The sequence below is a fragment of the Sarcophilus harrisii genome, chromosome 2 (genome assembly GCF_902635505.1).
Source record: "Sarcophilus harrisii chromosome 2, mSarHar1.11, whole genome shotgun sequence".
Classification (NCBI taxonomy): Eukaryota; Metazoa; Chordata; class Mammalia; order Dasyuromorphia; family Dasyuridae; genus Sarcophilus; species Sarcophilus harrisii.
The window spans coordinates 138712109-138726201 of NC_045427.1; the positions used below are offsets into that span (position 1 = coordinate 138712109).

Genomic DNA, 14093 nt, shown 5'->3' on the forward strand with positions numbered 1-14093 from the left:
AAAAATATATACTTTTATTGGAATATTGATCATTGTATCTTTTGACTTTTTTTGTGTGTGTGTGTGTTTTTTTTTTTTTTTAGGAACTAAAGGAATGTTCCGGTCATGTATTTGTAGATTCTGTGCCTGAGTTCTGTTTACCAGAGGTAAAGTTTGAAATTAATTTTACTACAAAATACTGTATCTCTTATAACTTTACAAGATGAAATTAAAATGTAGAGAGTAATGTTCATCATTTTTCCTGATCCCAGATAGAAATTGAACATGTATTATGACAGATTTATATAATTGCAGGTTAATATAATGGAGTTTGTACAAGTTCCAGGTTGGTCTTATTTTCTAATATAACAATTACAAAGAATAAAATCATCATTTTTATTAGTCTGATTATTGATAAATAATCCCTGGGGCCATGTTTGTTTTTAAAAGTCTTCTTATATTTTTTGTATTATAGTACTTCAGGGGACTCTTAGATACACACACACACACACACACACACACACACATATACACACACATGGGAGGGGACATTTCATTTGTCTTTCTCTAATTAGCAAATCATTTTTGAGAGTATCTAAGATCGAAAATTTTCCCACTTTTTAATCAACATACTGATGATCTTCTCCAAAAGCTAGTGCTGAACAGTAGATATGCTAGTCCCTGACAGATATCTTGTCCCCCATCCTTTCCTCCATCATTGCTTTATTGCTTCAAAAGGAATGCAACAAGAATTCAGGTGTGTTTTAGTTCCTTGTTATTCTCCCATAGCTCTAGCTAACATCTGTAGTGAAGAAATAGGCTGGACAGCATAGATTAAATTCCACCCTACTTTATGAATACTGGTCTTTGCAGAATTATACATTCTACTCTCCTCCTCTTTCCTTGGCTCTCTCTTATTTACTCACTTCATACTTCATGTTGTATCATCCTGCATCTGCCTAATTCAAGTTTTCATGGGACAATTGGGATTTCTTTAGCATCCTGATAATGGGCCTATATCGTCTTGGTGACTTGGTTTACCATCTAGCAACCTCCAGTCTGCTTTCTGCTAATTTAGCCTTCCTACAAGATTCTGTGGAAAGGCAAGAACTCCTGAGGTACCTATTCAAAGTATCATCCTAGTATCATCCTATCTCCTCCTGTAAATTCCTTGAACTAGAATACTTACTTGTAAAACATAATACAACTTCTTCTCCAGTAGCTTAAGTGGTTAAAGGATATGAACAAACTTACCATATGAAAACATTTTCCATGTCAGCAACAAAGATAAAGAAGCAAATCGTCAACATTGTAGGACTGTGGGAAGACAGGCATGCTGATATGCTGTAAATAGAGTTGTGTTGTGTTAGGGGTTTTTCCCAATCATTCTAAGAATAGTTTGACATTATGTGAGAGAAGTCACTAACCTCTTCATCCCTTTGACCAGCAATTCTGTTCATAGGCATATATTAGGTTAAAAAAAAAAAACAGAAGAAAAGATCTAATATATACCAAAGCGTTTTTGTATTACTTTTTATAGTAGGAAAAAAATGTAAACAAAGTGGCTATTCAAATTTTGGCATATAACAGAATATTATACTCTAAGAAATTATAAATGTGAGGCAGTGAGAGAAGCGTAGAAAAATTACATCATCTGGTATTGGGTAGAATATATAAAATATACACAATACTATAAATGAAATCAACATTAAAATGTAACTGAACTTGTAAATACAATGACTGGTCTTGTACTGAAGAACACATTTCGCCACTCAATAGAAAGCTAGGAAACTTTAAAAGAAAAATAAAGTTCTACATTTCAACAGATAAAGCTAAACCTAGGAATGATATTTCCAAGTGTTATTGAAAGGACAATCTTTCAGCTTTAGCAGGCTGCTGCTCAAACAACTTAATTCATTCCCCAGTCCCATCCTTTTTTTTTTCCTGCTGTGATTTCTCCTGCTCTTCTGATAAGTTTTTAACCCCATAGCTACCCTAATAAGATAAGCAGTTTACTGAGTTCCCGTGCTCAGACTTCAGCTTAGTAGGACCTCTGACATGTAGATATTTTTTCAAAATTTATTATTAATGGCCATAGATTAGTAACACCATCAACATAGAGAATGTACTGAGCCTGAGAGGAGATAGAAATATGAAAAAGATTATGAGATATATAGCATTTAGGCTGGTCTCTATGACTTACCTATTTGTGGTGGTGTTCTTCTTTTTTATAATATATGATGGTTCTCTGGGAGCAGGTTTCTGGGGAGGTTTTTCTGGAGGCAGCCTTAGTTTCAGGTCAGAGTAATAATCACTTCAAATGCAGCCAGCTGATAAAATCCAAATATTTATTTTCTCCTTCCAAGTCTTTTCTCTTTCCTTTCTTTGGTTCCGAGAGCTCTTGTTGCTAGCTTCAGCCTCTCTCTGAATCTTGGTTCTGCCCAACTGCAGAATTAGCTTCTCAATCTCCCAAACTGAGCTCTCACTCTGTCAATCTTTCGAAGTGACTTCTGGCTCTAGCTCAACTCCAACTCCTGGCTTCTTCTGAACTGACGCTCCTCCACTCTGAATCTTTTCAACTGAACTCTGCTGACTGAGTTCAACTGTTTTTATGCTCTCTCAAAGGTTGACTCCTCCTCTGAGAGTGAGATTATGGGAGGTGTGAATTCACAAAGTTACAAAGTTAACTTTGTGAATCTCCCATACTTGTGAACTCCAATGTGTGAGCTAATGTGTGAATTCTTGAAGGTGCAAACACAAGCATTGTATCAATTCCATTGAGTTAACACTAGGATTTTAACAATTATTATTTCCGCAGAAATGGAGAGGTTATTGTGAATTTATAGTGAAATCTGTTTATGAAAGCTCAACATTAATGGGAAATGATATTTAGAGTAAAAATTTATATTGGGTGTAGCTGTACTTGAGGGAATTAAAACTTTCAAAAACAACCAATCTAGTGAGCAGACAAGGCAGTTGAATAGTGAAAGTGGGAAGACAATAAATATTGTTAAGTCTCGCTGAAGACGTGCTTTCCCACTCTGAGATTGCCCTACTCTCGTGGGGAGCCAATACCCAAAACAACTATATACACACAAATTAGAGAAGAGATAATAACTGAAGATAAGTTTCAGCCGAGGAGATATTAAGATTAAAAAGGACTAGGGGGAAATTTATTGCATAGGGTAGGACATTAGTTGAGGCTTGAAGGGAGCCAGGGAATTCAGAATGTGAAGGAAAAAAAGGGTGAATATTCCATTTATGAGCCAGTGAAAATGTCTGGAGTTGAGATAGTGTTCTTATCAAGAACAGCCAGAAGACTTGTGTCATAGGATTGCAAAGCATCTAGAGAGGAGTAAAAGGTATATAAGGCTAGAAATAGAGAAGGGCTAGGTTATGAAGGACTTCAAGAGCCATCACAGTATTTTCTATTTGATCCTTGAGGGTAAGAGAGAGCCATTGAAATTTATTGAATTAAGGGATGGGATGACATGTGCTTTAGTAAGATCTTTCCCTGCTCATGGAAACTATATTCTAATTAGTATCATATCTCAGCTTGTAGACTAAGTACATTTCCTTATTAGTGATCTTGTCTTACCACATGCTAATAATATTGGGAAGTGCCTTAACCTAAGGAAAAAAGTGGTTCAGAAAAAGCTTAGACGTAGTTTGGCTTTTTGAGATATAAATTACTTCTCTATGTTCTGACAACATCATTTTTCAGTCACTTTGTGATGATCTATGCTCCTTCAGTGGATATACATCATCCTATTTCTTCCCACCCCACCTCCCCTTTATTTGCAGACCGAGCTAATAGATCTGTCTACAGTAGATGTGATCCTCATTTCAAACTATCACTGCATGATGGCGTTACCTTACATCACTGAGCACACCGGTTTTACTGGGACAGTATATGCTACAGAACCTACTGTGCAAATTGGAAGGTGAGAGCCATATACTTACAGTTTTAGCCTGTTAAAAACATTTTATCCTCAATATCAAATGTTTCATGTAGTTTTTTCCCAAGGGAGGCTTTAGTTCAGTGATGAATAACTGAAACAAAAGTATAAGCAAACACTAAAATGTTCACTGGAATTTCCCCAGAATTGATGCTAGGAGTAGTCTTCTATAACTCTTAAAGGAGAGAATACACACCTTCCTCAGGGAAATGATATTAGAGATATTAGTTAGTGTTAATAATAGTTAATAATGATATTATTAGATATCTGGTTAGTGAAATGCCAAGTCATAAAGAGAAAGTTCCAGAAGATTTGTCAGTAGACCCACAAATTAATGATAAACTTCACTGAAAGGGAATTATCAGAAAAAAATTTTTTTGGCCGGGTTGGGGGGTGGGGGAAGAGCAATCCAAGCAACATAACACACAAAATACTTCCCCTTAGGTCTTAGATTTTTACTATTAGAACAGGAGGCAGCATGATTAGGACAAAGACAAGAGTAATGATGTAGATAATTTGTTGCTACTGCTATGACAGTGAAACTTTGGGTTCTGGGGTATGAGAAGTGCTTTAAGAAGCCTTTTTACTTTGAGCATTTTCCTGCTTTTCTTCAGATCTGATGCTTCAAGCTAACAAGGTTATTTGTAATGTTCAACTATGAACTGTGGTATCATGGGAAGAATAGATAATGTGGAGGCAAAATTTCAGAATTTCATTTCTGATCTAGTCAGTACTTTGGAGCAAGTCACTTAACTTCCTTAATCTCAGAGTAATGGGCACTATATTGTCATGAACCAGCAAAGGATCTTGAAGTTATACATTATTCCTGAAGATACAGATTTTTTGTATTCCTGTAACAGTTGCCAAAACAAACCATATAATTGCTACTAAATTTTCATAAAATCTTATTGCGTCTTTTTTTCCCCCAGTGTGTCTGTTCATTTTGGTCACTATATTTAGAGAAAGAAGGAGTGATTGTGGAGAAAGTTCAGCAAGTACAGTGAACATGGAGTGGGAGACCTTTCTCAGAAGAGTCATTTTTTAGAAATAGTTAAACCCTTCAGTCTAGATGATAAGGCATTAGGAAGGAAGCATAACTGAAAATTTTAGAATAGTAGAACTAGAATCTCTTAAGACTTGAAAGAAATCGTTTTGGGAAGAAAAGTAAGTTCTGCTTTATTCAGCATAGTAATGTACTCATTTATACACACACACACACACACACACACAATAAAGATTGATAGTTCACTAAGGAAATTTAGAAATATTTGGAGAATATTAAAGAATTTAGATCCTTTGAGAATATTAGATCCTTTGAAGGTAATTATTCCCGACATAAGCTTTCCCCTTTGTGTCTCAGCAAAAACAGCCTTCTTTTTTGGATGGACATTTGGACTAACACAATAACACATTTCTTGTGTTTTTCTGTTATCCATTCAGACTTGAAGTCTTCAAAAGGCTTTCATTATTTAGGTTCTTTTACTAATTTTCAATGTTAGTTTTCACAGCACTCAGCTGTACATCAAATTATGCTAGCTCCTAATAAAATTTTAAAATCAGTGAGTATCACACAGAAGTTTAATATTTCACAAATGTCTAACTATTTTGTTTTTAACTTGAAAAATTTCCCCATCTTTGATTTTCCCTATAAATTATTCTCTTAGAATTTTCTTTTTTTTTTCTAAATAAACCTATTGAAAGTCAGGACTATTAATTATTGAGAGCATATTAGAGTAGTTATTATAACTTTTAGTAATACAAATTACCCAGCCTTGTTGTAGAGATGAATCAAAAATTAATTTTCAGATTTTTTTTTTGCACTTTTTTCATAGAATTTTGGTGCTGTAAAGGATCTTGGGAATCATTTAGCCCAAGTTTGTCATTTTCTTGCTAAAAAAAAATTGAGGTTCCTATTTAAAAGTGATGAAGTTACTTCCTAATATCAAAAAAAAAAAAAAAATCGTTTTGGTGAACTTGGTGTAAAATGTCTTCAAGTTTATATATAGTAGAGATAATGATGAAAGTCAACAAAATTCTACTAGGATATAATATTAAAGGGTAGTATTTTATTTATCCTTTTTTTTTTTTTTAAACTTATAGGCTTCTTATGGAAGAATTGGTAAATTTCATTGAAAGAGTGCCAAAGGCTCAATCTGCCTCCTTGTGGAAGAATAAGGAAGTACAAAGGTAAGAAATAGCAGAGCTTTTTTCACTTAATAATTAATCATTCAATATCGATATTTTTTAGGCAATTACTACATATAAAGTGCTTTATTAGGCACTAGGAACATAAAGACAAAAGCAACCTCTGTCAATATAATATTAGTTACACATTCAGACAGTTCATTTGTCTAGGTTATTTTGTACTTTGTACAATATTTTTTTTTTTCATCATTTAATCTTCATGCCCTTATGAGGTAGGGAACACATATATTATTACCTTTGCTTTACAATTGAGAAAGCTGAGAACCAGAGATATTAAGTAAGTTGGCATAGGCCATATCTGTGAGTGATGAGGTAAAATCAGAACCAGACAAATCTCATTATAATGCTTCCACTCTGGGACTGCCTATCTGAGGATTATTTGTCTTTACTCTCTTTTTGATGAGCACCTTCTCTTCTTCTCCCTCCCCCAATTATCCTAGCTCTGTCCAGTCTTCTAATTAGAACATATTATTGAATATGTAGGTAAATTGGTCCATTTTTTCTTTCCTTTTTTTTATTATAGCTTTTTATTTACAAAACATATGCATGGGTAATTTTCCAACACTGACCCTTGCAAAACCTTCTGTTCCAAATTTTCCCCTCCTTTCCCCAACCCCCTCCCCTAGATGACAGGTATTCCAATACATGTTAAAATATATGTTAAATCCATCTACTGGTCATCCTGCCATCTAGGGGAGGGGGTGGGGGGGTAAGAGGTGAAAAATTGGAACAAGAGGTTTGGCAATTGTTAATGCTGTAAAGTTACCCATGCATATATCCTGTAAATAAAAGGCTATTAAATAAATATATATATATATGTTAAATCCAATATAGATATACATATCCCTACAGTTATCTTGCTGCACAAGAAAAATCAGATCTAGAAAGAAAAAAAAACCTGAGAAGGAAAATAAAAATGCAAGCAAACAACAACAGAAAGAGTGAAAATGCTATGTTGTGGCCCACATTCTTTTCCCACCATCCTCTCCCAAAGTATAGATGGCTCTCTCCATTGCTGAACAATTGGAACTGGTCTGAATCAATTCATTGTTGAAGACAGCCACATAAATTGGTCCATTTTTAAAAACAGCTCACTCTGTGGACAGCTGGCAGAAGGGTTGAGTTATTCACAGGAGAAAAACACAGATATCTGTTTATTGGCAAACAGAAGATAGGAGCAAATAATGGTTAGTTTAGTTTAGTAAACACAAGGATGCTCCAGCTTTGGCAGTTGAGTTCTGTTTGAGAAGTCATCTAACTTCTCTGAATCTTAATTTCCACATAGCTGAAATATTTTATTTATTTCACAGGGTTGTTTTGAGGAAAGAACTTTATAAATTCAAGTAGTCATTGTGCTAATTTTGAAGGTTATATGGAGAGAGATAATTAACTTTAGTGAGCCAGTTTCTTAATCTGTAAAATGGTGAAATAGTCACAATAAATGCTAAAATCAGATAACATTGAAAGTACCTTACCTACTTTAAAACATTGTATAAATGCCTGCCTGTTGCTTCTGTTTTTAAGAAACAGCACAACTTTAGAGGCTGGAAGAATTGATTCAGATCTTCTTTATATTCTAACAGCATGACCATATTCAAGTCACTTAATCTCTCAATAGCTGAGCAACTCACTTAAGACAATATATTCAATATAAATTGGATATCTAAGTCAAGTGAGGGAATTGTAACTTTGGGAACTATCTATACTGATAAATTTACGGATCTTAACAGAAAAAAAAAAAAAAAAACCTGACTCATTATTATTGCTCTAGGAGACCACTCCTGAAATTCCTTTGCTGGATCTTTATCCAGATCATGCCTTCTAAGTATAGGTATCCCACAGGGTCTGTCCTAAATTAAATCCTCTTCTCCTTTTACTCTGTACTAATTCATTGGGTGTCTCATCAGCTTCCATGGATTCAACTATTATCTCTATGCTGATGATTCTTAATTCTACCCAGCTCAAACATCTCTGCTTGTCTGCAGTTTTGTATCTCCCACTGCCTTTTAGGTATTTTAAACTCAACATGTCCAAAACAGAAATCATTCTCTTAGTCCCTGAATTCCCCCAATGGTCGTGGTTGCTGTCAAGGAAGATAACACTATTGTTCCAGTCCTTCAAGATTGCTGGTAGTCATCCTGAATTCCTCCCTCTTTCTCACCCTCCATGTCCAGCTACCATCAAGTTCTGTCTTTCACTCTTGCACCATCTCAAATCTCTCATCCTCTCCTCTGACACTACTGTACTCTGGTGCAGGCCCCGCTCAGCTCACACTGGTATGTCATACTGTCTGCTGGTGAGTCTGCCTTCTTCAAGTCTATCCCCACTCCAGTCTATCCTCCTCTCAGACACCAAAATGAAACTCCTAAAGTACAAGTCTAACTCCCTACTCAGTAAAATCCAGAGTCTTTGGAGAGACTTACACGAAGTGATGCTGAGTGAAATGAGCAGGACCAGGAGATCATTATGTACTTCAACAACAATACTATATGATGACCAGTTCTGATGGACCTGGTCATCCTCAGCATTGAGATCAACCAAATCATTTCCAATGGAGCAGTAATGAACTGAACCAGCTACGCCTAGAGAAAGAACTCTGGGAGATGACTAAAAACCATTACATTGAATTCCCAATCACAATATTTATGCCCACCTGCATTTTTTATTTCCTTCACACGCTAATTGTACAATATTTCAGAGTCTGATTCTTTTTGTACAGCAAAATAACGGCTTGGTCGTGTATACTTATTGTGTATCTAATTTATATTTTAATATATTTAACATCTACTGGTCATCCTGCCATCTGGGGGAGGGGGTGGGGGGGTAAGAGGTGAAAAATTGGAACAAGAGGTTTGGCAATTGTTAATGCTGTAAAGTTACCCATGCATATAACCTGTAAATAAAAGGCTATTAAGTAAAATAAATAAATAAAAAATAAATTAAAAAATCCAGAGACTTTCTAAAGAGTCCAAGTTCTCTTTGGCATTCAGAGCCCTTCATAACCTGGCTCCTCCTATTTTACATACTTTTTGATTCAGTGACGCTGGCCTCCTGGCTGTTCCACAAATAAGACAGTCCATTTCTTGACTGCAAGTTTTCTTTGGAAGTCTCCCATGCCTGGGATGTTATCCTTCCACTGCTTAGGCTACTGACCCTCTTGGCTTCCTTTAAGTTGCAAGTAAAATCCCATCTTTTACAGAAAGACTTCCTCAACTCCCTCTTAATTCCAGTGCCTTCACACTTTTAATAATTTCTTATTACTCCTGTATATAACTTATTTTCGATATATTTGCTTTCATGTTGTCTCCCCCATTAGATTATAAGCTCCTCATGGCCTGGGACCATCTTTTGTCTCTTGTTATATACACAGCACTTGTACATAGTAGATATTTAATATGTTTTTACTGACAAACAATATATTAACTCTCTTTCCTTTCTGTGTCATCTGTAAATCTGAAAATCATGAAATCTATGTCTCCATTTATCATTGATAAAAATAAATGCTTAATAATAACTGATTGTTATGTTTAGTCTTGAGAAGACAGCTGGTAGGGGTAAATGTAATAGCTGAGTGCCCCTGTAGAAATCTCTTACATTCTCATTTCTCTATGTGGATATCTGTTGCTTCCCTTTTCCCCCTTATCTCTTGCACTTAATCTTACACCCTTTAAATTTAGAGTCTTCATATTATTATACCATAAATAACTTTGGCACCAAAAAATTTGTTTTGCAAGGTCAATATTTCCTGACTTCTGAGCCCTGGATCTGAAACATTGGACTAAGTCTCAGGAAATCCCAAATTCTAATTCTGTCTTTTTCCTTTGTGACCTTGAGGTAGGCCCCATCCATGAAATATAAAATCACTAATTTAGAAAGGAAACGTATCAAACACCGACCAGAATGAAGAATAAATCATCTACATTTTTTTTTTTACATGACTTAAGAAAAACCCTTTTGAAAAGGTTATTGAAAATAAAGACAATAGTTTTAGGATTTTTTGTTTTGTTTTGTTTTGTTTTTGGTGGCCAGAAGTCACAAATTAGGAGAAACAAGTTTGGCTGAACAGTGAAGGAATGATATATTTAGATTTAGAATTAAAGTAAAGCCATGAAAGACTTCTTTAGAAGAACTTTACTCTTTGAATTGTGAACATAAAGTGATGTTTGACTGTCAGACTTATGCTTTTGGCACGTAGGAGAATTAAGCTTGTGGAAGATTTTGTAATAGGGAATATAATGCTTCTTTAACCCACAGATAAGGCAGAGGAACATAAAGTTATTTAGAAACATGACTAGAGAAAAGAAAAAACAGGCAATAAATATCCATTCTTCTTCCTATCCTATCTTTACCTCTTTCCAATAAAATTTGGATCTTATGATAGTCAAAGCAGGACCTTTTCTTCTCCTTTTTTTTTTTAAACACCTTTTGACAATACTTAAAATATTAAAATTAAGGGGTGAGAGAGGAATGTACTGGAAGAATGGGAAAGGAAGAGCTGCTATACATAAAATTATCTCACAAATGCTTATATAATTGTCTTTGTTCATTATAGTTAAAGACTGCAACTTGAACTCTTTTGGAGAGGTAGTGCTTTCTTGATGACCCCAATCTATCTCTATCCATGTCTGACATAAGTAAAAAATGACCATCCCACTAATAGATGGTAAAACAGGTTCCTCAACCATCCTTCAGAATTCTGACATTAACCATTTTTCCTCTATTATTTTTTTCTTATTCCCTGTCTTTAGAGAAGAATCTCAAACTATGCGCGCGCGCGCGCACACACACACACACACACACACACACACACACACATGTAATTGGCACACATATTTATTGGTATCAGAAGGCATCTATCTGAGAATGAAGAGACATACACTACTCAAATTTAAGGAATCATGTTAAGACTGCTGGGGGGAAAAATTGGATACTTGGAAAGAGCATTAGAGTAATGGAAATTACCAAAATATCTCTAATTTGAAAGTGAATTTTTTTTGAGAACTTTGATGACTCTAAAAAACATAAACATTTATTTGCAAAAAGGATGTATATTATTGTTGTTGTTATTGTTATCTTTGCTTTTTTCCTTCAAGAACAGAATTTTGTTTTGTGAGTGAATCGTTTTGATGGAATAAGCTTGGTTTTTTAAAAGAAATATCCTGAAGTGTTAGAGAAGGGGATAAAATAGAGTCAAAGGAAATTGGTTCATTTTTTTTTTCTCCTTAGACATAAATGTAAGTGATTGTTGGCAAAGATTTAGAGCTAAAAGGGATCTCTGAGTGATCTAGGCTAAAAGTTTGCCATTTGATAAAGATTTGATAACTTAGAAAGAATAAAATTTCTTTGGGATCCAGAATTTAATCTTATGCTAATAGGCATAAGGAAAGATACTGAAGTGTCCTTGTGTTATGTCCCTAGAAGTGTGACATAATAGAATAAACTTTAGACTTGGGTCAGGAAACCTTGGTTGAAATCTTGGCCCTGACATTTCATAATTCTTTGACATTTGACAAATCCTTTAATATCTCTGGACCAATTTCCAACCCCTCAAGTTTATTGTGAGGAAATCATGTTGCAAATATCACATTGTAATGCCAACCTTTGGCTACCACTTCTAGTGGTCCTTCCACTTGAAAGGAACATACTTATACTCTTTGCCTTAGAGGAGACCTGGCAAGGGTTCCTTTCTCAGGAGCATAAGTTATAAGTGAGAAGTTCATCAGCCAAATATAACAGTAAATTAGAGTATTTGAATTCATAGATCACAGAAACTTGACAAATTTCCTTAAATCACTAGAGATTGATATGTATTACTATTTGATTTAGCCTAAGTTTAATATACAAAAAACTATTTCTCTCTTACTTTTTGACAGCTCTATGGCGTCTTACCTCAAGTTGATGCCACTTTTTTGAGATTTATTTAGAAGAAGTTAGCCATTTCTCTTTTCTATTCTGACATTATACTTGACTCTTTTCATTCCTATCCTGACAACTAATTTTCAAAAAGAGACAGTTTCAGGGAGGAGGGTAGGGAAGATAGGGGAAGGAAAGAAGAAACCCTTGTAATATAAAATGCCTCTGACTCACCAACCCTCAATCCAAGATTAAGTAGAAAATGTAGAAATGTGAAAAATAAAACATGTATCTTCATCTAAATGAAAACCCAGTTTAGCTCTAAAGGTGGAGATCAGCATTCTTTATCCTAGTCCAGGACCTTCTTATAGGTCTATGGTGTTAATTAATCTCTACAAATATTAATTATTTTTTTGTTCTCATATGAATTGTAGAAGTTTCCAATTATCCAAAATAAAAATGTTGCTACACACTTTTAAGTTTTAGGGAAAAGGCTATTATAGTTGGAGTTTCTCTGCTTTGGTGAAGTGATGACACAGAATAATAAAAGCTTGCAGTTATGTAGCACCTTAAAGTCTTTAAGATATGTTTAATCATTTAATTGTCACAACCAGGGTGGGGGGTGCTATTATTCTCTTCATTTTACAGATGAGGAAATGAGGCCAACAGAGAGTTGAGTGACTTGCCGAAAGAAAGGAAGAAACATTTATTAAGCAACTACTATGTGCCAGGCACTGTGCCAAGCACTTCTCAAGTATCATATCATTTGATCCTCACAGCATTCTTGAATTAGTAGGTACTATTATCTCCATTTTACAGTTAGAGAAACTAAGATAAAGCAATTCAAATGATTTGCCCAAAGACACCCAACTAATATATGTCTGAGGCAGGATTTGAATTCATTTGTTCCAGACTCAAGTTCTGACTGTGCTTTGCCAGAGCCTTAACAATGAGAATTCCTTACCATCTGAGCACACCCTCTCCTTTTACACACACACACACACACGCGCGCGCGCGCACACACACACACACCTATCTTGCAAGAACTTTTTCCTGAGTTTTTTCTGAGGTCATATTGAATTCTGAACCAAGTTTTGGTGGGGTACTCATATGAAAATTGCATCTCCGTTTTTCTCACAATGATAGTTTTAGGTCCTGTACTCCATGAGTGCTTCTGGTAAATCAGTCTTCCTTAAATACTCTATTTATCCTGGTGTGCAGTTACAGCTGATTAAAAGAGCCCTGGGTTAGAAGCTAGGCTACCTGAGTTCAAGTCCCAAGGCTATGAGGAGGCAAGCCACTTAATTAACCTCTCCATACCTTGGTTTCTTCAACTTCAAAATGAGGGAATTGGACAAGATGGCCTGTAAGGTTTCTTCAGGTTCTAAAATTCTGTGAACCAGTTAGTCAATAAGTATCAAGTACCTGACTGTGTTCCAGGCATTGTGGTAAGCTCTGTGGATACAGAGAAAGGAAAAAGTCAGACCCTACTCTTAAGGAGCTCACAGCCTATTTGAGGAAACAGCATGCAAACAACTATGTACAAACAGACTACTTACCGGATAAATTGAAGATAATAAACAAAAGAAAGGCACTGGAATTAAGGAGGGAATAATAAAGGCCTCCCATAAAAGGTAGGATTTTAGCTAAGATTAGCAGAAGCCAAGAAACAGAGATGAAGAAGAGAATTTGAGGCATGAGACAGCCAGTGACAATGCCCAAAGTCTGGAGATGGCGTGTCTTGGGGCAGCAGAAGCAAGGAGGCCAAGGTCACGGGGTGTACCGTATGTGGCCAAGTGTGAGGTTCAGGTTTGGACTTGTTGGGTTTGAAATGTCTAGAGGACAGCCACTTCAAGAGATAGGCAAGTGGAGATCAGCAGAAAGGTTAGGGCTGAATAATTGGATTTGAGAATCATCAGCATAGAGATGATAATTGAATCCATGGGAGCCAATGAGATCATCACGTGAAGTAATATAGGGGAAGAAGAGCAGACAACCCAGGACGGAGCCCTGTGAGACACTCTTGAGTTAGAGGGTATGCCACAGAAGATCCAGCAGAGGAGATGGAGAAGGAACATTGGCAGCGAACCAGGAGAT

At 35.6% G+C, this 14093-nt stretch overlaps 1 protein-coding gene across 5 annotated transcripts in view; it reads left to right on the forward strand.

Moving 5' to 3' along the window:
• INTS9 (integrator complex subunit 9) overlaps window positions 1-14093 on the forward strand; it is a 128412-nt gene that overhangs the window by 47231 nt on the left and 67088 nt on the right. For all 5 annotated transcript variants that reach the window (XM_031950915.1, XM_031950918.1, XM_031950914.1 and 2 more), the window contains 3 exons: window positions 84-146; window positions 3784-3923; window positions 6039-6125. In XM_031950915.1, coding sequence (XP_031806775.1) covers window positions 84-146; window positions 3784-3923; window positions 6039-6125 — 290 coding nt within the window. The remainder of the gene's footprint in view (window positions 1-83; window positions 147-3783; window positions 3924-6038; window positions 6126-14093) is intronic.